The sequence below is a fragment of the Asterias amurensis genome, chromosome 1 (genome assembly GCF_032118995.1).
Source record: "Asterias amurensis chromosome 1, ASM3211899v1".
NCBI lineage: Eukaryota > Metazoa > Echinodermata > Asteroidea > Forcipulatida > Asteriidae > Asterias > Asterias amurensis.
Window position 1 is genome coordinate 24,733,776 of NC_092648.1, and position 25,710 is coordinate 24,759,485.

At 39.0% G+C, this 25,710-nt stretch overlaps 1 protein-coding gene across 2 annotated transcripts in view; it reads right to left on the bottom strand.

Annotated features, from left to right (window-relative positions):
* LOC139934036 (uncharacterized) overlaps window positions 1-25,710 on the bottom strand; it is a 39,099-nt gene that overhangs the window by 6,792 nt on the left and 6,597 nt on the right. For both annotated transcript variants that reach the window (XM_071928318.1, XM_071928311.1), the window contains exons 5-28: window positions 25,129-25,296; window positions 23,231-23,373; window positions 22,369-22,491; window positions 21,709-21,820; window positions 20,307-20,413; window positions 19,867-19,965; window positions 19,071-19,143; window positions 17,583-17,680; window positions 17,175-17,376; window positions 16,249-16,461; window positions 15,369-15,526; window positions 14,682-14,822; window positions 13,547-13,717; window positions 13,051-13,209; window positions 11,852-12,151; window positions 10,519-10,871; window positions 9,825-9,991; window positions 8,585-8,664; window positions 7,552-7,743; window positions 5,056-5,189; window positions 3,570-3,654; window positions 2,721-2,918; window positions 2,258-2,395; window positions 638-771 (exon numbers count right to left, since the gene is read on the bottom strand). In XM_071928318.1, coding sequence (XP_071784419.1) covers window positions 638-771; window positions 2,258-2,395; window positions 2,721-2,918; window positions 3,570-3,654; window positions 5,056-5,189; window positions 7,552-7,743; window positions 8,585-8,664; window positions 9,825-9,991; window positions 10,519-10,871; window positions 11,852-12,151; window positions 13,051-13,209; window positions 13,547-13,717; window positions 14,682-14,822; window positions 15,369-15,526; window positions 16,249-16,461; window positions 17,175-17,376; window positions 17,583-17,680; window positions 19,071-19,143; window positions 19,867-19,965; window positions 20,307-20,413; window positions 21,709-21,820; window positions 22,369-22,491; window positions 23,231-23,373; window positions 25,129-25,296 — 3,748 coding nt within the window. The remainder of the gene's footprint in view (window positions 1-637; window positions 772-2,257; window positions 2,396-2,720; window positions 2,919-3,569; window positions 3,655-5,055; window positions 5,190-7,551; window positions 7,744-8,584; window positions 8,665-9,824; window positions 9,992-10,518; window positions 10,872-11,851; window positions 12,152-13,050; window positions 13,210-13,546; window positions 13,718-14,681; window positions 14,823-15,368; window positions 15,527-16,248; window positions 16,462-17,174; window positions 17,377-17,582; window positions 17,681-19,070; window positions 19,144-19,866; window positions 19,966-20,306; window positions 20,414-21,708; window positions 21,821-22,368; window positions 22,492-23,230; window positions 23,374-25,128; window positions 25,297-25,710) is intronic.

Below are 25,710 nucleotides of genomic sequence, written 5' to 3' on the forward strand. Positions count from 1 at the left end.
AACCCATAACAGAAACGACAACCCTACAAAACATTATGAGTAAACAAAAAAGACAAAATTAAATGAAAAATAAATAAATAAGTTACATTAATTACACAAACAATCAGTCAATGAAACAACACACCTGCAATTTTCAAAGGGCACAACCAAATTAATAGATTTGAATTCAACATATCTATTATAAAGACAAGTGCTGGTCTCGCAAACCGAACACCAGTAGTTTAATAGGATAAACAAATACATGCAACTACCAGGGCCCAATTTCATAAAGCCTGGTAATAAGCACAAAACCTGCTAAGCACAGTGCTTAGCAGAAACAGGTTACCTGCCAAAATTACATTAACTTTGCAATGTTGTGGCTGGTGTCCTCTCAATTTTTTTCATAGCAAAGAAATTTGTCAAGCAGTATTCTTTGCTCAACAGCTTTATGAAACTTGGCCCCTGACTAAAAGTGATGTACTAACAGTTCAAAGGATTGGGGGAAACGCACGTGTGTGTACACACAATTTAAAATGGGTTGCGAGGTCAAAGGTTTATCAGGCAGGAAACTGCCAGGCTCTAAAAGCAGATATCTGGTGTTATTCACACAAGCCCCTTGCTTAAAAGTATGACGTCAGATGTTGGGACTAATACTGACCTTGCACCCTTGAGAAGACCAAGTTGGGTGAAAAATCCAGCCATTCCTCGGATCAAGCTATCTTTAGATCCAGATTCTCCAGACTTTAACAAGATTCTAAGATAAGCATTCTCAACCTCTGCGTAACCACCAAGCTGTAGGTGAAAAGAGCAACAAGACATCACTGATAACTTCTACAATTCACGTCGACAATCAATTTGAAATAAGGTTCTATGAGCCACTTTGTCAGCTTCCTCAGTGACTTTTTGCAGTTCTTCAGGAGTTCCTTGAAATCTCCTGAGCATGATGACAGTCCTACAACACAAGCGCATTTTTTTGTCTGGACTGGTAGCTTAGAGTACAGTTGAGTGAGCAAGTTTGGTTGACTATTGCCCAGGTCAAAATTCCAGTTGAACCTAGTTAACTGGGGTCAACTGGTTCAACTGGATAGTGATCAAACTCGTCCGTTTTCCATATTAACCAACTGGTGGGACTAGGTGTAACTGTGTTGAACTGGGTTGAAATTATAAACCAGTTGGTCTCTGTCCATTTTCCATATTAAACCAATTGGTTTTAACTGTGTTTAACTAGTTTATCTTCTGGTTTCAACTAGTTCCAGTTAAACCCAGTTTAACTAGGTTTAACTGGAATTTCGACCTGGGTGACCAGCAACGTACATGCGGAGTGATGCACTCACTCTAACAACTCGTTTGGTTGTCTAGTCAACCATCAGTATTCAACATCATTGTCTTCCCCCTTTTTGCTATATTGTCAAAGGGTTTCCCTACTTTACATATGCTACCATGGAACAGGCTACCCGGACCATGTTAGGAACCATGGTCCTGAGGCTCGTTCCAAATGGTCGATCACAGTAGTCAACCAAATGTTTGACCAGTCCGGGTTCAAACCAAAATAGTCAACCTTTTGCTAACCATGGTGCACACTCTAATGTGCTCTGCTTCGTGCGATGCATTCCCTTTCACATAAAACAAGGTCTAGGGGCTTGGGTTCTAGGCGCGGCCTGGGGATCTAAACCGCCACATCTTTTTTGAGTGAAGTTTTCATATATATATTTCTTTAACTTTAAATGAATGAGGTAAAAACACTGTCTTTAGATATTTAACAACATGTATGACCACAAACCGTGCCACTGACACTTCATAAAAACACTTTACGACCTAGATAGTCCTCTTGATGGCAAAGGCTTTATACAGTGCAGCCTGTGAGGTATTTCCTAGCAAACAACTTTTGCTGATAAAAAAATTTTAGCGCCCAAGTTTTGTTAATAGATTTTACTTTTTTATCAGGGATAAAGAAAACAATTTGCTTTTACCATTGCACCTCTCTGTATTAAGAACGGTAAACTCTGTACTTTCCCAAGTTCAAAACCCACAAGCAGATCTGATTCAGGTTGGATTCGAATGCACACCCTTTGCATTGCTAGAGCAAATGTCTTAACACTAGACCACTGAGTTAGCATGAGCTATAACTCAGCCAAAAGGCTAGGCTAGTGGCAAAGCATCAGTTGTGGGTTCGAATTCCACCGGAGTAATTTGCCTGTGATTTTTGTTCACAGAACTCAAGAAAATAAACATTGTGAGGATAAAAACAAATTATACCCAAGTTCCTGAGAAAACTTACAAGTTGCCAAGATTTGTTGAGCTGGAACTTGCCATCTTCAGTATTCATGAGGCGCTCAAAGACAGCCGTATTGAGTATGGTTGCTCGAAGACGCTCAAACTCCTTGGCTCTAGCGAGACAGTAAGGTACCTCATCCACCTGAAAGAAAACAAAAGCCAATGAAAACCACATATATAAATGTCTTGATATAAAACATGTCTCTGAAGAAGGTCCGATTTGGATCGAAAGCTAAGGCTACCTACCCTATTCATTATATAAATGTCTTGATAATATCTCAAATATAAAATGAAGGTGGCAACTTGCCCCTGGTGCCCCTGATGGTGGTTGATTTGAGTTGACAGCACATATAAGTTATTGTATAGCCCTCAACTTTGAAGTAGCCGTCTGGCGATGTTAGGCAATCTCTCATCAACAAATAAAAAATACATAACCAATAAAAACTAGGAACATTATGAACACTTACATATCTGTCGTCAATATCCTGGGTGTTGAACCAGTTGGCCAAGGCTAAGAAACCCTCTCTCTTGAGCTCAGGTGTGGACAGGTATTTACGCTCAACGGCCTGGCGCAGGTGATCGTGGAAGAAGTTGAGGATCCCGTTCCGGTTGACAAGATTCTCCTCCAGAGACAAGTAGAACGGAGACCATACTCTGCTAGGAATCTAAAGTAGTATTATGATTACTTTTATTTATTTCACCAAGATCACCGTAAACAAATAAAAGTGCATGAAACAAATTTGTACAACAAGATACGCAATAATAATAGTAACACATAAACTACAAGCAAAAGGAAACAAGCAACAAAATAACTATGTCCCTACAAATACTGGGAGTGTCGTGGCCGAGCGGTTAAGAGCACGAAATTCAAACTCTGGTGTTTCTGATCAGCAGAGTGTGGGTTTGAGCAAGACACATCGTCCTCCGGATGGGACGTAAAGCCGTTGGTCCCATGTGTTGTGTAAACGCATGTAAAAGAACCCAGTGCACTTATCGAAAAGAGAAAGGGTTCGCCCCGGTGTTCCTGGCTGGATTGGCAGCATATTGCGCCACAGCAACTAAATTTTTCTACGACATGTGTGTCACAAAGTGACACTCCTGACGCTAAAGTTCCCAGTAACTAAACTGACATCTGAAAAGACATATGTGATTCGATCAAGCAAAATGTGTTGTTTATCGACCTATGTAGTTTCTTATTTTTTGTTCACGTTTGAAAAAAGCACAATCTGTGCTTTGATACTGTTTGTATTTGGGCATTTAAATTTACAACAACAAAAAACTAAAACGTTACATAAAGTCTGCTTTGTGCTACGAACCTTCAGGAACTGAAGCAGTTCTTGCTCACTCATTCCTCGACGAGAACACCATAGGGCCACGGTCGCATCTCGGACAAGACCAGGTCTAGAAAAAGGAATGGAAATAGGGTACTGTCGACTTGAATGTGACCTCAATTTTGGGGTGTCGTGGCCGGGCTGCTAATTGAGAGTGGCGGACTCATGATCTGGTGTTTCTGATCAGCAGAGTGTGGGTCCCGGTTCCGGGTTCGATATCCTTTACCATAATTGTTCTGCGGCTGGTCATTAAAGACAGTGGACACGTTTGGTAATTGTCAAAGACTAGTCTTCACAGTTGGTGTATCTCAACATATGCATAAAATAACAAACCTGTGAAAATTTGAGCTCAATCGGTCGTCGAGTTTGTGAGATAATAATGAAAGAAAAAAACACCCTTGGCACACAAAGTTGTGTGCTTTCTTTTGCTTGATTTCGAGACCTCAAATTCTAATCTTGAGGTCTCGAAATCAAATTCGTGGAAAATTACTTCAACCTCTCCCCATTACTCGTTACCAAGTAAAGTTTTATGATGATAATTATTTTGAGTAATTACCAATAGTGTCCACTGCCTTTAAGCTGTAGGTCCCATGTACAAAGATTGGTAGTTCCATAAAAGAACCCAGAACATTGTGGAGGAGTAGGTATTATCCCCTGTGTTTCTGGTTCACATAAAAAGCATCTTTTATGTTTCTTCAGGCTTGCGAGCTACAGTGATTAAGTTCATTTGTGAGGCATCCTAAGGGTTTCATTATCAGAAATATATAATAAAATAACAATAATTCAAAGTAGTCAGAGAAGAGGTCTTTGATGCAGCCAGTTGCAGTGGTTGTCAGAAATACACCCTTCAAAAATAGTTTTGAAAATTGCTTTCAATCACCTATCTTTAGGTATCTGATCATATGATGGCACATGATCAATGGAATATTATTGTTCCTTCCTCTTCACAACTGGGCCACATTTACAACAATCACGTCACATAAGGCATTGGAGTCCTTCAGGCACTTGGTCATTGCCTTGGTACCCCTTGAACAATTCTTTTGCGGAAAAAAATTTCCTTGCCCTGACTAGAAAGTACAAAGCCTGATGAGTACAATCTTTAAAGGCAGTGGATACTATTGGTAATTACTCAAAATAATTGTTAGCATAAAATCTTACTTGGTAACAAGCAATGGGGAGAGGTTGATAGTATAAAAAATTGTGAGAAACGGCTCCCTCTGAAGTGAGGTAGTTTTCGAGAAAGAATTTATTTCCACGAATTTGATTTCGAGACCTCAGATTTAGAATTTGAGGTCTCGAAATCAAGCATCTGGATGCACACAACTTCGTGCGACAAGGGTGTTTTTCTTTCATTATATGTTGAGATGCACGAAGTGAGAAGACTGGTCTTTGACAAAAGCCAATAGTGTCCTGTGTCTTAAATTCTACTGCCATGTCTGGCTTACTGAATGGTTATAACTATCACACCAACCTGTCCACAAGTCCCTGCTCGAAATCATCTTCAAATCGTTCCAGGATCTTGACAAAGAGTTCCCCTGGACTGTCTGCTGCTAGGTACTGCTTGATAGCTGTGGTCAACTGGAAGAAACTTCCATAGATACGAACCTGGAGGCAAAATAATAGTAATCATAATAACTAGTTCTCGTATAGCGCAGTTCACTATAACATCTTGATGCGCTTTACATTTGCATACACTAAAATGGGGGTGCTTAAACCTTTGATAATGACGAGTGTTTATAGGCGGTTGTGAGTGGATACTCCACGCTAGTCTTGGTGCAAGACGTTTCTTATAACGGGCGATGCGGGCGCTGTTGGTAAGTTGGCCGCGCTGTGTGTGAACGTGTTGCACCAAGACAAGCGCACGAACGGAACCGGAAACTGTCGGAAATAGGCGGCTCAGTCATAACAATGCAACACACGGACGTTGACATGTACATACAGAGCTCAAGCACGTCAGAAACGGATAACTTTTACAGAGTTTCTTACTTTATTTTGCTTTTAACCAAAAAGGCATTTATGAATGGGAATAAAAGAGTAGTGACTCATTCTTTAACGGCCATTTAAAACCTTGCAGGGTCGTTGCTGTGTGATAAAGGCCGTCGCCTTCGGCTCGGGCCTTTATTGTCAGAATTACCCCCCATTCTAATGTATGGTGTTTATTTTGCAGGAGCAGATATACTAATGAATATGTATGTTTAAGTTTACAGGGGCAGATCCACTAATGAATATGCATTTTTCTCCCCAAAGGTTGTGAACTCTTGTTATTATGCTAATTTTGTAACTTGGTTTATAAATAGAAGTGCGGAGGTCAGTGCCTTCACTTTCCTTTGTACTTGTCTGGTCACACAGGTTGGTGTGAATAATTAGGTATTGTTGTGCATTGAAGGATTGAGCTACTTTGCATGAAGTCGTGGTATGCAAGATTTTAGGGAGTGGCAGTAGTCTCACATAGGTTCTTATGGAAGAAGGATCATGAAATTTTGAGTGAGAGAAAGATAGAGAGAATTTGAATAGGTATTTGGAAGTGCCTATATCTCAACAGTGTCGCGCTACAATTATAACCTTTGAGGTTATTGTTTTGCTGCAATATAAATGCTAAACCAGAAACAGATTATCAGGCTGTTATTTTAAGCAATTGATTGGCAAAGAACTGAGGCGGCAGAGATCGGCAGTTTAAGTTTGGAAGCAAGGAGAAAATCGTAAGTTGAAAATTTGCTTATTGTCTTTTGAGGATATTGATTCTAATTAAGGAGACTTCTTGAAACTAAATGTTTTTGGAAAAGTGTATTTCATGCTGTATTAATGGAGCATTGGATTTGAATAGCTTTGTATTTTGAACACTCTGAATTTGTAGTTCACTATTTTTTGAACGAAGGAATCAGACAAAGAAAGGATTTGAGAAGTACATGTGTATTTATCAAAATGAAGGAGAGCATCAGGCATTATTGTATTTGTTTCAATAACTATTTTATAGATGGCCATGATGTTGATGTGGGAATCTAACCCTCTCCTAGAAGTTCAAGGGACTATACTCTCATAGAGTGAGAAGCGTTAATTGAAGGTCTGAGGCGGACCAAGAGGAAGGCCGGAGAGTCCGTGCATGATACGTGCCTACATAAAATGGAAGAGTGGAGCGAGACGCTGCAGTGTTACCGGAGGACATTTAAGCCTTTGGACATTTTCACGGTGGGCCATTTTATTTACCCAATAATTTGAACACTTTTGTTTGGAGTTGAATTTGGAGTTGGAGTCAAGATTTGAAGTAAGAGTTTAAATTGGAGTTGAAGTCAAGAGTTGAAGTAAGAGTTGAAGTAAGAGTTTAAGTTAGAGTTGAAGTCAGGGTTGAAGTAAGAGTTTAAATCGGAGTTGAGATTGAATCGAGGCAGGACGCCAGACCGGAGGGTCACTTTTGTTTAAGTGTAAATTTGATTAACTTTTGATTGACTTGATTTTGAGACATTTAATTGACTACAGAGTAGAGTGGTGTTATTAAGGCGCAAAAAGCAAACGTTGCAGAAGTAAGAGAGATTGTTAAAGCGCCTTGATTTTGAATATATATAATATCGATTATAGTCTAAGGAGACTCACCCTTTAGTTTCTAGTATTTTCAACACATTGTTGATTTAAGGATAAGTTTTATTTGAGAAGATCGAGACGAAGTGTTTTGAGTTCATTTGTTAATTTCAGGCGAATCCAAGATATATAGATATTCAGTGTACAGATTCTAGAAATGGGGCAGTGTCCCCAGTTGTTGTAAATAAATGTAAAATAATTGTAAATATAATATTGTGTCGAAGAGACTTTCATTCCAGAGTTAGCAAACTGTCTTTCTCGTCATGGTTGCACGGGGTTAACTGTGACATTTATCACACATCAATGACCCCTGCCTGTTTTAAACGGCCGCAAAAGAACTCGTCGCTAGCCTTTTATTCCCTAAATCAATAAGATGAGATGTAGCAAACCCTACCTCATCTAGAAGAGCTTTGAGATACAATGGATTATTGGTTTGCTTAGCATTAATAATCAATGCTCGTTGTTCGTCGTTCAGCGTCTTGCCGTAAAGATCCATGTATCCTGTCACAATCTCAGACTTCTCATTCATGTCTAGAGGATGAACTTGGAATGTCGGCCAACCAGCCAGTGTCACTGCTTCCATTGCCTTCGTCAAATAAAAAGATAAAGTACACAGAGCCAAAGAAATTAGGACTACAATTATTTTGCTCCACCCTTACACCGATGTATATTAAGCAAAGATTAAAGAGCTCCAAATACTGAAGTTCTGACAAATATAACTCTTGCTTATGTACACATCCTTCGTCAAATAAAAAAGATACAGAGTATACAAAATTATTAGGAAGTATGTCTTTGTGTAAGATTCAAACTGCCTCTAGCCACAGGTTTAGCTTGACGGTTTAGTGGTAGGACATCCACTATAGCAATGCAAAGGTTGTGGGTTTGAATCCCACCTGAGTGATTTGCCTGTGGGTTTTGTTCACAGAACTTGGGAAGGTACTGTGTATACACATGACCAGGGGCCAGTTTCATAGTGCTGCTTAATGAAAATAGCTTGCTTATTTTACACATGTTACTGGCAAAAATTTCATGCCACATACATTGCTTGTGACTGGTATTTAGCTGCTTGTTTACTAGCATAACAATTGAGTGGAGTCTTAGCTGGTATTCTGATTTTACTAAGCAATGATTTTTTTTGCCTAAGCAAAATTGTGCTTAGGCAGCTCCATGAAATTGGGCCCGGGGTATATCAATGATGTAACAAATCTATCTTTTGGCTCCTGGCGTTGGGCTCATGCGAATTTCAAGTAGATAGAGCTCAGTTCCTCAGGCAACCAAATTTTTTATTTCTAATGTAAGCTGGTGAAAAGAACCAGTGCTTAGAAACCTGAAGAAAACTCTTTAGGTGTTTTTGTATATGATATTTATTTGAAGTATGAATGTGAAGAAAGTTTGCTATGATACATAAATTATTATTCCAGACTCACCCTTCCTGGAAGTGTAGAGAGAACCATAAACACATTCTTGGGTAAACGCTTTGGAATCCACTTCAAATCTTGTTCATCACCTGAGAAAAATTCAAAAAAGTTTTACAGGAAACAAGTGATAAAAGAGTGACGACTAGTTCTTAAAGCCATTATACACTTTCGGTACAGAAAAAAAGAAAAAAGTTCACAGATTTACAAATAATTTACAGGATTTACAGAAGGTAATGGTGAAAGACTTCTCTTGAAATATTATTTCATGAAATGCTTTACTTTTTGAGAAAACATTAAAACAATATCAATTCTCGATAGCGAGAATTACGGATTTATTTTAAACACATGTCATGACACGGCGAAACGTGCGGAAACAAGGGTGGGTTTTCCCATTATTTTCTCCCGACTCCGATGACCGATTGAGCCTAAATTTTCACAGGTTTGTTATTTTATATATAAGTTGTGATACACGAAGTGTGGGACTTGGACAATACTGTTTACCGATAGTGTATAATGGCTTTAAAGTGCTGTTTTAAACTTTGCAGGGAAATGGCCGTGAGATACATGTAAAGGCCGCGAGCCGAAGGTAAGGGCCTTTATCCCACCGTCATGATCCTGCAAGGTTTAAAGCAGCAGTTTAAGAAAGAGTCACTACTCTATTCTTCTATTCCCATTCATAAATGTCCTTTAGTAAAAAATGAGAAAAAAAATTGCAATTACATACAATCTGTTGGCAAACTTTTAAAAAATGTGCATTGGGTTGTGTTTGCTCGCGTGTACAAATAGATTTTGCGCTGGTACTAATGGCAATAAATTATGTTCCCCGCAAGTAAACTGGCGTAAATTAGCTTGCATGCCCAACATGCAAAGCCAGGCGGTCTTAAACAGCTCAAGCTATATGTCTTTATTTATCAGTTGTTTAAACACCCCCACGTGACATGCTCTCCACCCTATAGCGAAACTTTCTGGGGTATTTATGAATTATTAATAATATTAATAATAATATGATGAAGACAAAAAAGAAGATTTCAACACAACAAAACAACAGCTTTATGTCCCATCCAAGAATGAAGCAATAATGGCTAAGTGCCTTGCTTAAGGACACAAGTGTCAACATGCTTCCAAAATTGTTTCTAATTTGCTTAACGATCATCTTCGAGAGTATTGGTTAATTTAAACAAAATCATCATCAGTTTTGCTTCTAGTTTGAGCATTGCTCTAGAATTTAAACAGAGAGTGCATGACATACCTAAGCCTGAGCCGCTGTCCAGCTGGTTAAGGGCATCTAGGACTAAGACCACTTTAGCCTGGTTTGCTGCCATCTGCAGCCACGTGGATAGCTCCAAGACCAGATTCCGCTGGGATGAGGGCACGGCCATATCGAAGCCAAAGAACTGTTTCATCTCTTCATACAACCTACAATAAGAAAAATACATCACTGGGTAATCTACTCACTCTGTATAAACCTGGTATCGCAGGACAAAATATCTTTTTACCATATCCCTCGGCGATAGGTCTTTCTCATTAGCCCAAAACTTTGGACCACCATTCCCATCATGATTAGCATCATAGTCTTAAGGCCGGTTTATAGTTGGACGCGCAATCGCGCAAATAGATGTGTGATGGAAATCTTGACGCTGCAATCATAAAAAACACAAGTTTATAGGCCTCAGTGATGACTATAAACTGTGTTTTTTAAGATTCCGCGTCAAGATTACCATCGCGCGACCGCCTATAAACCAGCCTTATCACTATTTTCAGCAAGCGTCTTAGACACATTAGTTATTCACCTCAATATTTGTTATTATCTATGTTTGGGTGTGCCAGTCAGAAGCCATTCAATCTCATAGAGACTGGTACGACTGTGCCCTTCAAAAAACCCAACTCGTGTCATTCCTTTAAAATAAGTTACCTTAGACCCAGCTACGACATTCTTAACCTACCGTCTCAGCAGATTCAGATGAGACGCGCTCTCGGATGAACTACCGATAAAATGAATGAACAGAAATATGTTCGGGTTCTTCTCCTGGTATCCCTGACTCCAATTGGCGACCAAAGCAGATTTCCCTGAGCCGGATTCTCCCAGAATCACCAAGGGCGTGTTACCGGACTCCTCCCCTTTCTCCTCCTGGCCAGTCCTTTCTAGGAACTCATTGATTTGCTTGATGTAGGCCTTGCCACCGATGTAAATTCTACGCCTTGGGTCGGCGAAGGCTAAGTGAGCTTCATGCTCACGCTGTAGCGCAGTGAGCTCCGTGCCAGGTGGGAAGTCTTCATCGAAGCACCAAATGAGGTCCTGACAGTTGGGGAAATAATACGATGATTAGAATTAGAGTTGCTGTTACATTTATGAGTACATCAGAAACTCAAACGAAATAAACCTTAGCTCTTTTTTAAGGATCATTACAGAATTGGTAAGAAAAAAACTTATCTAAGATGACAGATTTACATAAAAAATACATGGTTTAATAATGATGATAGTAGAAAACTTCCACTCAAATATTTCTGTCTGATCGCTCAGTGAGTTTATCGCTCAGTGAGTGTTTTATTCATATATTTTTTTTAACCAATGTCAAACAAAATGCGTTATCGGTTTTTCACGTTTTTCTCATGACCCAGATGGCCGATTGATATCAGAAATGTGGTGGATTACATTAAGTGCTTACACTGCCAGCAACTGTTTTGTTAGGAAGAACCAATTCTGTAATGTTCTTTTTACCAAATTCTCTTAAAAGCCATTGATCACTTTCGGTACAGAAAAAATTCAAAGTTCACAGATTTACAAATAACTTACAGGGTTTACAGAAGGTAATGATGAAAGACTTCTCTTGACATATTATTCCATTACATTCATTACTTTTTTAAAAAACATTAAAACAATATCAATTCTCGATATCAAGAACTACAGATTATTTTCGAACACATGTCATGACACGGCGAAGTGTGCGGAAACAAGGTCTGGTTTTTCTCGTTATTTTCTCAGGACTCCGATGACCAATTGAACCTAAATTTTCACAGGTCTGTTATTTTATATATAAGTTGTGATACACGAAGTGTGGGACTTGGACAATACTGTTTAAAGAATGTGTCCAATGGCTTTAAAAGCAAAGTATACCTGTGGTTTATTGAACCGTTTGATTGTTTTAATACTATGTAGATGTATACAATAAAAACTAACATGTGTGAATTTCATTTCAAAGGGTGGTTGCTTTGTTGAAATATCGCTGAAAATTTTGAGCAAATATTTCTGGGATCTTAGAGGCAAGAAATACTGACCTTCTTAATGAGTTCACAAACTTCTTCGGCTGTTTCAAAGCGTCGTAGATTCACAGCGGACGATTGGACGTAATCTTTCAAGGATATCTGCTTATCAAAATGCCACTGAGTCTCGCCTTTCTTCTTTTCTTCTTTCTTGCCGCCCTCTTCTTTCTTGCTGTTTTCTTCTTTCTTGCCGCCCTCTTCTTTCTTGCCGCCCTCTTCTTTCTTGCCGCCCTCTTCTTTCTTGTTGTCCTGTTTGGCTTTACTGTTTGCCATGGCAGCCAATAGACGTAGAAAACCTTGTTTGCTGGGTTGTTCCTTCAAGAGCAGAACATTTAAGAAAGACTGATTATACCAAATCAAACTTGAAACAATGGCAACCGTTGTCGTTGTATAACGCACATATCCTCATAGCTAAATCAAGGTGCTTTACAACATTATTATCCCTGTTCATAGCACAAACTAATCAGACCATTCCTGAATCATTCTCAACTCTCTGGGGAGCATACACCTCTCTTAATATCATGCATGACGCCACAATTCTTACCCATAATGAGGCCATAGGCGCACGTCACGCCACCACCAGTACCAGCCACTTGCAGTGGCTGCGCCTGTGGCCTCGTTTCAGATTAGAACTGCGACGTCATGCATAAATATTAAGAGAGGCGTATACAAACCAGAGCAGCTTAAATTAACACCGAGGGATTTATATATAATATTTATATACATATTTATTCACCAGCATTCAAAAAAGCATTTATGGTTAAACTGCCTTGCTCAAGTGTCATGACCAGGAATCAAACCCACACTCTGATGATTCAGCCATCAGAACTTGAGTCCAATCCGCCATGAGATGAGAAACAGAACTATCAGCCAATGACATGCTATTTTTGATCCAATAAAGCCACTGTTTGAGCTAGTTATTTACATCAAAAATCAGTTCTACTGATTTCAGTTAGAGCCAAACTAATTTGTTTTCCTTGTCTCAGGATTCTGCTCTCATCTGAATAATTATTTTTTTATCTTTGTTTCTTGTAAGATGTCTACACAAGGACAACTTACTTTTTCTTCCTTGAATGAGACCTCTTCATATGCATAAAAATCAATTCTACTCACTTCAGTTAGAGCCAAATCTTTTTTTAGTCTTATTTTTTTCTTTATCTTTGGGATTCCCCTATTGACTATACACACACTTAATCTTCACCAGGACGACTTACTTTTGCTTCCTTTGATGCACCCTCTTCTCCTTTATTCTCGGGCTCGTTGTCAGAAGGTGGCAGATCTTCTCTCTTGATGCGCGGCTCACGGAGGTAGAAGAATTTACGACCCTGACAAGCCTTTTCCTCTTCATTCAAAGCACCATGCAGGATCTCAAGCTAATCGCAGGAGGGAATAAAAAATAAAGATTTTATTAATATAAATTCTAACGTTCATACTTGTGATTGCCCCCAAGCAATAATAAGCCACTTCTTAAAAATAGGATGGCATTAAATGAATATTCATAAATACCCCCAGACAGTTTCGCTATTTCTGTTGGTGGAGATCGTGTCACGTGGGGTTGTTTAAACGGCTGATAATGACCAGCTTAAGCTATTTACAACTGGTTGTTTTCGGATACATAGAGGCCCTTATCGCACGGCCACGACCCTGCAAGGTTTTAAACGAATGGTTAAGAAATCGTTGCCACTCTGTTATTTCTTTCTTATGACGTACCTTAGTAACGCTGGTTTCATAGCGATATTGATCAACCCACTTCAAGCTGTCAAATTTCTCCACTGCATAGTTGAAACTCTTATTGAGTAGCTCATCCGGTTTCTTCTCAGTTTGACTCCAGCCGTAGCGGTCACCCATAAGACAGATGAAATATGGGCGGCATTTCTCAATCTGAAGGTAAAGGAGAATATGTGTCCTTAATTATTATTTTTACTGGTTTATAAAAAACATCTGCTTGTCGCAGCCAGCAGGCTGAATTGTAAACAGATTTACAATAAAAATATAAAAGCACAGGAAAATAAATATACAATAGGAACATTAAAAGTTTAAAAGCAAAAGACAATAGCTTCATTACAAAAACCAAAACTAAATATAACTCAGAAAATACAAAATTACAAGCACACTTAACTATCAAACAGCCATCTGTATACAGTTATTTATTGACTTGATAACCAGCCATCTTACGAAATAGCTTTCTATGTCCCTCAATTTAAAATCATTGATAACAAACGCTAGATTTGAATCAAGGGAAAATAGTCCCATCGTTCTGTGTAACGAGCATCTTCATCAATTGTTATCAATACAACAGGGAATTTCACCACAAAAATTTAAAAGTCCAACATTCTTATTCCATTTATCCTAAACCATCTGTCCCAATTTTAAGTTTTGATTCCTGCGCCTTTCCTTTACCTTTTTTAATATTAAAAATGTAAAATTAAAAAAAACAAATTCTACCACAAACACATTAACAACTGATATCAAGACTGTCGAAGATTAAAAGACAGTGGACACTATTGGTAATTGTCAACTCACTTTGTATATCTCAACATATGCATAAAATAACCAACCTGTGAAAATTTGAGCTCAATTGGTCGTCGAAGTTGCGAGAAAATAATGAAAGAAGAAACACCCTTGTCACACGAAGTTGTGTGCTTTAAGATGCTTGATTTCGAGACCTCAAATTCTAAATCTGAGGTCTTTAAATCAAATTTGTGGATAATTACTTCTTTCTCGAAAACTACATCACTTTCTCACAATGTTTGATACTATCAACTTCTCCCCATTACTTGTTACCAAGTAAGGTTTTATGCTAATAATTATTTTAGAACAGAATAGCGGCAACGATTGTCCTTACCTCACGCAGGCATATTGAGATTGTTTCCCCATCACATGTCTGTGATTCGGTTATACCCCAACGCAGGTCAACATACGTGAAGAACACTCCACGATCCAAGCAAATCCGGTTTAACTCACGGAAGGCCTTCTTGATCAGAACCTAGAAGAGTAGATTTAAAGATTTATTCATTATGAGGTCATTCAGACACAGTACATAAGTCAGTGTAAGTCATGGTTCAACTGATCGAGTTTAACTCTGTGTGTCTGAACAGCTCTAAAGTTTGACCGAATGAGGTTCAACCTGTGAAATTTAGACTGTCGAGCTGGGAGGTTCAGCTTTAGACCGCTTCGGGTTTATCTTTTAACACAGTGTGTGGACAGAATATAAAAGCCCACAGCCGGTTTAACTCACAACAGATGACCCATTGACCTCCGTGATCGTTACTATTACTCTAACATTCGGTTTATTCACAGATGCTTGTCATGTTAAGATGTGCAGGACTCATTTTATACGCCTTTCTTAATATTTATGCATGAGGTACGTCACAATGCTAATCCAAAACGAGGCGATGGGCGCAGCCACTGCAAGTGATGGGGGACGTGCGCCCATTGCCTCATTTTGGGTAAGAATTATGACGTCATGCATAAGTATTAAGAGAGTCGTATACAGAACTCTTGTGAACTGTACAGTGGTTGGCTTTATTACCTCCCTCTCCTCTGTGAAATCTCTGAAGGTACTTGAGACAAAGATCCGCAGCTCGCGTTTCTTGCGTTTAATCCTGCCCTGTGTTGGTCTTTTGTGGGTTTTGGACTTTTCGGAAGTGTGTTGATTAGCATGGAATGCTTTTGTATCTTCCTTTGCGTCTGGAATTTGGACAAGACGATTTATTCAACTTTAGCAAATTGTTAAAATCTTGATTTGCAATGAGAATTACCACTTATGTATTCATGGGGGAAAATCAAGGAATTCATCTCAACAGTTGCATAAAACTATAGCCTCCATTTTTTCTTACGAACTCACTCTGTGGTAGTGAGGTTAATAATGAAAAGTCCCCTTGGTCCACTGGTTAAGCGAAAGTAGAAGTCCCGGACTACTTCCTACCTTCCGCCCAGGTAGTAGTTAATAAGTGGGACAGTTCTTCTCAGAACTGAGAGGTCTCCCGAATTCTGATAAATCTACTCCGCGATTGTAGAGAAGCCTCTCTGCGTTAGTAGAATACTTTGCAAGATAAGTTCTAAAAAGAACATTATCTACCAAGTATACATAAGTTTTGGGTAAAACCCAAACTAGTATACTGTATCCCCAATGAAAATTTCCATCAATTAAATCGTTGCGATACCCGCTGCAAAAACATAGGATTCGAACTGCCTCCTATGGGGCAATCTCTGGTCTAGTTGGTAGACACTGCTTTAGAACTGCAAGGGGTCATGGGTTTGAATCCCACCCGAGTAATATGCCTGTGATTCTTTTTCACAGAGCTCGGGAAAGTACTAAGTATACAGTGTTAACACACATCGGTGTATATGGGTAAAACCAAAATTAATATACACATGGTGTTACCAAAACATACATAAATACAGCCTACCGATCAGCTCTTGCATTTCCTTAAGCTCGTCATCATAGGCATCATACAGACTGTGTACCATCTTGCCTAACTGTGTGGTGAAGTTGACAGTGTTGGTCACCTGGATGTCACTGTAACCGTCTCCAGAGGCTGGGGTGACCTCACTCTTGACCCGAATGCAGGCCGCTGAGCAGCAGGAGCCAAAATGACCGACCCAGTACTTGTCATCTCGGGCTGTGGATAGAGAAGTACAAAGAGAGTAGATACAAGTTGTGAAAACTCCACCATGAACCGTTTGACTCCAGCGATTACAAGATGCTCATGGAAAATGCACTAAGTTTTGTTTTGCTTTCAGGAAAAGCCATGTGACATCATCATACAGGAGCTTGGTTTTGTATAGTTGCTTTGTTGCAACCTTTGTTGCAAAGCAACCTCCCACAAATGTTGTAAAAAGTGTTGTCATTGATGTAGGCTGTCAACAGCAGCAGTGTAGCTAAGTTGTTAAAAACCTTGAGGTCGGGGCTAAATTTGTTGATCGATAATTACAAAAAGTGTAAAAATAGTAAAATTAAATTTAATTGATAAACAAACACATTATAAATAGCATTCCTGTTTACAATTGTTTTTCTCAAGTAACTGTCTAAAGGCACCTGGTAGTTTGGTCATCGAAGTTGCAAGAGAATAGTGAAAGAAAAAAACACTACTGTTGCACAAATTTGTGTACTTTCAGAACAACAGGCTTCTGCTGAGTTCCGTTTTTATTTAAGTGAGAAATTACCTCCTTCTCAAAAACTAAGTTACTTCAAAGGGAGCCGTTTCTTACAATGTTCTATGCTATTAACAGCTCTCCATTGCTTGTTACCAAGTAAGTTTTTATGCTAATCATTATTTTGAGTAATTCCAATAGTGTCCTGTGCCTTTAAGGCGGGTCGAGATGATAACACTACCTGTTGTCTCTATGGAAACAGAGCGAACCCCCGGCCCATAGTCCTTGAAAGTGAAGCAAACTTTGATCCAATCACGGGTCTGGATTGTTCCTTGTTCCCCAGTGGTCTGTGTTTGGACCACGCTACCGTCGTGCGTGAGTAAGGAAGCAGTCATCGAGTAGAAACCGCCACGATTCATGCCTTCGTGAAAGGACTCCGATACCTTGGAGAGGAAAATGAAGATGAGAAAATATAGTTATTTTGTGCAAACTGTCTTTTACCAACCAAATAGACCTTTAATTAAAGCCATTTTGAAAAAAGTTGACACATTTAAACAAGAGGAAACGAGTGCGTTAAAGTATTTGAATATTTGGGGGTACACCTTCAACCACATATACGGCATTGTATAAAAATACTTGACCAACACACCTGTATTTCTGGGCTCGAGTCCAAATGCTTGGCTGAGAAGACTTGTGACAAGTCTACCTCCTGGTTCTTGGAACACTCCATGAAGGAGGATATAAACACTGTCAAACAAATAAACAAACAAACAAACAACATATTTAATTTTGGTCTAACCAAACACCGATGTGTGCTAGCACTGTATACTCAGTACTTTCCCGAGTTCTGTAAAAAAAAAATCACAGGCATAATAACTCGGGTGGGATTCAAACCCACAACCTTTGCAATTCTAGAATAGTATATAACCAACTAGACCATTCGGACTAGCAATGAGGCAATTTAACATCTCTTAAAACAAACAACAAACAACTAATCTTTCATCAGTCATCACACTTGAAGCTCTGTTATGTAGATTCCAATCTCTTTTTGAATCAAGTTCACCCCACCCAAACAAGTCTAAAAGCTACTCTTGGTAAAGGGATGGCTTCAAGGAGACAAAATATAAGAGGTGAAAATAACTCAGGGGAGAATAAAGATAGGAATTGACTCCTCTGTTGAATTGGTTGTAGGATGGAAAGAAACATGCACCAGGCAAGGAGTTACAAAGTGTTGCGGGATGTGGAGAAAGCTATAAAGCTATCTCACCAAAGCAAGTGTAGGCCCTATGGGTCGCCAACAATAAATACTGCATGGCAGACACACAGGTTGTCTCACTCTAAAATGGCACAAGTGAGATTTATGGTGTGATGAGGTCATGTGAACTAATAATAATAATAACTAGTTCTTATAGCGCATTGTACAATAACCGTATCAGTGCACTAAGCTGGCTTTTTTAAACGTAATATCAACCTCTACCCGTCACAGGTACCATTTTAAATCCCTTGGTGGAGAGAAGCAATTATAGTAAAGCATCTTGCACAAGGACACACATGTCACGATCGGGATTCAAAAGCACACTCTGATGTGTAGGATTTGAAACTTTGCATGGTGGAAATACAATATAGAAAGGTTTGCGGTAACACCATGTAATCACTATCTCTAATGAGTTGGGGTGGTTCTGAAAAGAACTGTTGATTTCAACTCGACGTTTCGATCAGTATACTCTGATCGTCTTCTGGAGAACTTCTCCAGAAGACCATCAGAGCATACTGATTTGAGCATACTGATCAAAACGTCAAGTTGAAACCACCCCAACTCATTAGAGATAGTCATTACATGGTGTTTACCGCAAACCTTTCTATATCAGACTCTGATGACTTAACTACCAGAATTGGATGCTCTTAACCACTCAGCCATGACACCCTACTGGGTCATTTTTTTCCTCCCTTTACCACCTTTTTCCGGTGGTATGCATAATATTAATTGTCTCAGCTAGTCTCAATCTTAATTTAACAACCTGAAGTCTAAATAATCAGAAGTTCTTGAAACAGTTCTTGTCTTGGACCTGAACCTGTTGGTAATTTTTTTTATAAAAAGATGCGTTAGTAGTTGTAAGAAGATTAAATAGCTATTTACTTTTTTCTGTTTCGTCACCTCCATCATTAATGAGCCAGTCACCAGAGAAGTTCCAGTGTGACATGTCACCATTCTACAGAAAAGTACATGTAAATACAAGTAACAAAAATCGATTTCAGAAATTTACCAAATCAAACATTATCTTTCTTATTTTGTTATGATGTCTTTCCCGGCAATGAAACCAAGGATGCCTCATACATGTAAGTGAAGTTATTTGAACCGGTAACACAACGCTAACCCCTTATTTTAGTGCTAACTATGCAAGAAAAATTTGCTTATAAAGTGTAATCATATTTCACAGCTGAGCAAGCAAACTAGGCAGCAGGCTCGCGCTTTCAACATGGGTTTGCATTGTTATGTCCTTCATTTTCATACAGTAAGCATTGGAATGTTTAGCCACCTTTCCGTGTGCTTAAGGTTAGCAGCGCTATGAAATGGAATCTCAAGCAGGAAGCACAAAATAGGCCTATGAAGCAACTCTATAATATTGGGCCCTGGCTGGAACTTAAATCCATCAAACTTGGACCAAAGTTCATATAATCGGCATTTGCAGAAGCAGGGAACTCTGTGCTATTGTCAAGCTTATTTCATTGGTTAGCAGGAATTTTGGGCTTGTGTACTTGCCTACTCCACATTGCTAGGCATTCTTCGCTTACACAGCTAGCACAAAAAATCAGCGCTTACAAGTAAGCGGCAAATGGTCAGAGTTTGACAGTAAGCAGAGCCATGTTGGGCCCTGACAGCTTGGTCACAATGCTCAATTTAAATTAAGAAGAGTATAAGTTTGTGATCTTACTTCTCCAGATGGGTTGACCAGCAGGTTTGATGACCAGCCAGCAATCTTAATCTGTTTTAGATTCAGTGTTCTATCCAAAGGCACTAAGGTATCGGCCAACTGGCAGGGGAGACAGGGAAAGAAATGTTAATAATAATAGTGGCTTCTTATATAGCACGCATCTGCCACTTCCTGACGCTCAAGGTGCTTTTTTACATAACAGTATTTTCCTGCAAGGTATGTGGAAATACGTTTTTAATTATGACACCCACTCCTTTTACATAGCACCATGTAATGGTTAATAAGGTGCTGTGGCGCAATATGCTGCCAATCAAACACCAGTGCGAACCCCTTCTCTTTTTGATACGAACAAGAAAAACTAGTTTAAAAATGAGTTTTCCCTAAAAGGCTTCGACAAATAGAGTTTGCAACAAATGTTTTCATCTTTCTCCTTGGATTACCTTTTGTTTGATGTTGGATTCCTCCTCTTGGTCATCTTTGGTTAGCTCGGGTTCCTTGTACGAGTCATCATGAATCATAATGGCGCTCAAGTGGCATCCACCCGGTCCTAAAATCAAGCATACAATCATTTTTACCTCGCTATAACAGACAGAGTGGTTAATAATAATAATAATAATAATAATAAACAACGCTTATAAAGCGCCTTACATCCATGACTGGACCCCAAGGCGCTGTACACATTAAAAATAGCTGCAAACAAGAGCAAAAAAAAACACGAGCATAAATGATTTCTACAAATATAAACCACAAAATGGACCAGCCAATAGTTAAAACCACAAACCCCGAAATTTAAAAAGTTATGGAAAAGCACTACTATAAAAAGATTAGATAAACTTACAATACTTTAAAAAGGTGTCCATATAGGAAATACACTTACAATTATATCACATCAGGGGTCGATCCCGCAAAGAGTCAGGACCATTCCCTTTAAGACTAGTCCCAAGAGATATCAAAATGTATGGCCAGTCCTAAAATTAAGACGAGTAACTTAATGTCCTAACTTGAAAAAAGACTAGCCCTAACTCTCTAAGAATTCCACTCCCATGAGAAACAATGTACTTAGTCATTTAAAACAACACACCAAAAAATGATAAAGATATGAAAATAACTCACAAAAGAAAGCAAGTTAAAGTTACACGCTTCTCTTGGTTGACTTTTTCCCTAATATTAGCTGGCAGGATCCAAACTTGGCTCTAAAATTGTATAAAACACAATGACAACCTACCCTGTGTTATCATGAGGTTTATAGAGACTTGCTGCCATCTATTGGAAAATTAGTTTCACAAAACTGAACTTGACCTCAGAGCCCCCCCTTCAATTAGTAAATTTCAAACAGAGATTTTTTTCCGAGGATCTAAGCACAATAACTATTGATTATCAGAGAAAGGGGACATGCAAAACTACCATGTCACATACATACGATTTGTGACTGGTATCCTGCTCATTTCTGCTTACCAGAAAATTGTTAAAGGCCAGTGGACACTATTGGTAATTACTCAAAATAATTGTTAGCATAAAACCTTTCTTGGTGATGAGTAATGGGGAGAGGTTGATGGTATAAAACATTGTGAAAACTAGCTCCCTCTGAAGTGCCATAGTTTTCCAGAAAGAAGTAATTTTCCACGAACTTGATTCCGAGACCTCAGATTTAGAACTTGAGGTCTCGGAATCAACCATCCAAACGCACACAACTTCGTGTGACAAGGGTGTTTATTCTTTCATTATTATCTTGCAAGTTCGATGACTGATTGATGAGTCTTTGACAATTACCAATGGTGTCCACTGCCTTTAAGCAATAACTTCTGCTGAAGCAGCTCTATGAAATTGGTCCCTGGTACTCACCATTACGAATAAAGAAGTCAAGGTTATCGCCTTTGCTGATAAAAGGTAAGGACACTACCTTCGCTGTATAACCTGGAATGACTTCAGTGATCTTGGCAAGCTGGTCATTCACCTGATGATTGTCAAAAAGAAATTTATATTTACTTATTTTTTTTACAATTATAACAAATCAATTGGATACCATGGAAGCATCATGGTAAAAACAATTCTTTATAATAATAATAATAATAATAATAATAATAATAGTAATAATAATAATAATAATAATAACAACAATTGTGTACATATATAATGAGGCCTGTCTGAAATGAAACTTCTGGTGCCGATATAAACAAATTAGTGGAGCTTATCATAAAGAATCAGAACATCAGGGCAAACACCTTCTCTTATAAGTGAACAGGGTTCTTTTACGCAAATTACACAAACACCATGGCTTTACATCCCATCCAAACAAGGAAGCAACAATAGTAAAGTGCCTCGCTTGAGGACACACGTGTCAATACCAGGACTCAAACCCATACTCGGCTGGTCAGAAACACCATAACTTCAGTCCGGTGCGATCGAACACTCTGTCACGACATGCCACATGGAGTGGGAGGGAATTTGCTAATGGCCCATATTCGCAATGTACACAAAAAAATGATCAGTGGAAAACTTTACCATGGTAGAAAAGCTTTGGTCATGGTGTTGACTTTCTTGATTGATTTTAAAGGTATTGTCCCGTAGACGCCCGCTGACGCTGTAAAGCTTCATAGTCAAATCTCCCTCTCTACTGACTGGAATCTGCAACAGCAATAAGGAAAACGATTTGTGAAAAAAAGAACGGGAATCACATTTCAAGAAAAGTTCACTGGACAACATGCCGCTTGGGTTCAGAAATCCTTTGATGGACTAACAATATTTGTGCATTACCTCAGGCCAGGAGTTACACCGACTGTATTTATTGGAAAATGAATTGCTCACAAAAATGAATTTGACCTTGGAGCCCCTCTCTTAAAGAAAAATTACTCTGCCTTTAACAAGAACAAAGAATCAGGCTTAAAGGCAGTGGACACTATCGGTAATTACTCAAACTAATTATTATCATGAAACCTGAGTTGGTAACGATTAAGGGAAGAGGTTGATAGTAAAATAACATTTTGAGAAACGGCTCTTTCTGAAGTGATGTAGTTTTTGAGAAATAAGTAATTTTCCGCGAATTTGATTTCGAGACCTCAGATTTAGAATTTGAGGTCTCGAAATCAAGCATCTGAAAGCACACAACTTTGTGTTACAAAGGTGGATTTTTTTCTTCATTTTTTTTCTCGCAACTTCGACGACCAATTGAGCTAAAGTTTTCAACGGTTTGTTATTTTTTACATATGATGAGATACACCAAGTGAAAACTGGTCTTTGACAACTACCAAAAGTGTCCAGGGTCTGTAAACAAATTCCTTCTTCAATGTCAACATTTCTCACGTTGCCTCCATTAGTGTTCAAACTCCAAGGTTACTGCTGTATGTTTTCAACTCTCCTTACTTACATTGAAGGACATCTCATCTGCAAACTCTGGATGAGTTGGAATGATTGATGTAAACAGAAAGCCATCGTGGGTATTGGCCATCATGTGATACATGTTATTCTCTGCGTTTGTACAACAGTCAAACTTGCGTTGACATATCACACCTACATGTTAGAGAAAGAACAGTCAAGCCAATGATTGTTACAATAAACGATATAGACCAAACCTACATGTAAGAGAAAGAACAGTCAAGCCAATGATTGTTACAATAAACGATATAGACCAATCCGGCGAAACAAAATTGGTAGCGCACTCTATTGAAAAATTAACAACTGCAGTGTCTTTTTGTGCACAATCTAGGCATTGAAGACATTGCAGCAAATGTCGTGCCCTGCTCAACACTAGCGCACCCAAGATTGTGCTAAAAAAGACACCACAGTTGTTCTTTTTTCAATAGAGGGCGCTACCCATTTTGGTTCGTCGGATTGGTCGATATGTGGGAAAGTACTATATATTATAACAGACCTCTTGCTTGTTCTTTATTCTGGTTGGCTGAAACACGGTCACGTTGGATGAACTAATATAGTCTAGTGATCACTCGCACGTGTTTTGTTGGAACAGTGCCCACGCGCACGTGTTTTGTTGGAACAGTGCCCGGGCAGCCCCAGTCTTTGAAAATAGTACCTGGTTACAGCGCCCTCTCTTGACTTGAACCATGAACAGAAACTACTCTTTTCCAGATTTCTATTCTTATTTCACATTTAAGACCGAGGTGTGTTATAAAACACATGTGTATACTGGGGACTAAATTTGATAAAAATGTTGCATAAAGATTTCCTGCTAAGCACTAATAAACAGGGTACTAATACAAATACTACATGGGAATAATAATTAACTGGTAATCTTTATCTGCTAAGCATAATTTTGTTGTGCTGGGCAAATATTTGTTCTTAAGGCCCGATTTCATAGCATATGTTGAGATATAACCAAGTGAGAAGACTGGTCTTTGACAATTACCAATAGTGTCCAGCGTCTTTAAGATAAAATTTGGCCCAGGTGTGGAATCGAGGGGAAAAAATTCCTACATATTGCAGAATCTAGAGACGCTTTGTGGATTTACAAACATCCAAAGTAGACACAGAACAGAAACTGTCGGGTTTGTTGTTGTCTCAAAGTCAAGAAGGGGCTAGGGCAATGACCCTTGATACAACTTTCATACAAATGGAGTTGTCATAGACCTTGACGCAAATACCCAATGCGCAAGCGCTAACTGTTGAATGAGGTGCATTCTGGTCTAGCAGCCAGCGATCAAACTTGCACCTCATTCCACAGTGCATTCTGGTCTAGCAGCCAGCGATCAAACTTGCACCTCATTCCACGCCCAAGGTGTACGTACACTGAGTCTTTGCTATAAGTTCTATGCCATACAATATGAATGCTAGGGGCGTCTTGCACCAAGACTTCATCTCAAATATAACTCCTTAGGCTTACTTGTGTTTTGCCTCCCTTAAAATAATTCAGATTCAAAGAAAAATTTGTAAAAAACATTTTATAAGAGATATTAAAAAACAACAATAATACTCTGTTTTAGCTCCGGCTCAAGGCTCCGTCTGCTGATCTTCGTGAAATATGATATGCACTGCTCAAGAAAAGCAGGTTAAAGGCTGATGTGTGTACGCACCACACAGAGGTTATGGGCCCTTTTCTAAATCAAGGCTTCGACTTTGGATTTGGCTTCAGGCTCCTTTCTCTCGTACGAAGCCCTGGACACGTATACATAAAGCACGCACAAAATGTCAAAACATTCGCGGTGCCAAGCTAGCCTAAGCTGAATCTTAAGCCCAAGCCGTGGTATCGAAAAGGGCCATAGAAATGCCCCTAACCCTAACCCATTAATATCAGAGGTGTGTTCTCCTTACCGTCTGCCTTATCATCCACCTTAAATGTTGTCTCAGTTCCTGCAAAGACCACTTTGTTGAGGGCTTCGTGCATCGGTCCTCCTAGATTGAGTGCATAGAGAACACCTTGAGGCTGGTTGACGATACGATATGGAGAGCCATCTAGCTCAACACTAACTGGATCATGTTCTGTGATTACCAAACAAAAAACCTCAAAAAATGCTATCAACAAAATGAAATTTCTCAAGCGAAAAAGACAACAAATAATTTGTTTTGGGGGGGGTTCCGTATATAAGTGCGCCATATAAATCTATATTATTATTATTAATTGGTTCTAGTAAGGTTTGTGGTAACACCATGTAATGATACTCTTTAATTGAGCTACGCTGGTTCTGAAAAGAAACAAAGGTTTCAACCAGACATTTCTCCAGAAGAAGATCAGAGCATATTGATAAAACGTCAAGTTGAAACCTACAATTGTTTTCAGAACCACCCAACTTGTTTAGAGGTTATCACTACAAGGTGTTGTCGCCTACCTTACAAGATCCTAAGTCCACCATGCAAAGTTTCAAATCCTAAATAATTGACTTTTTGGGAACAAAA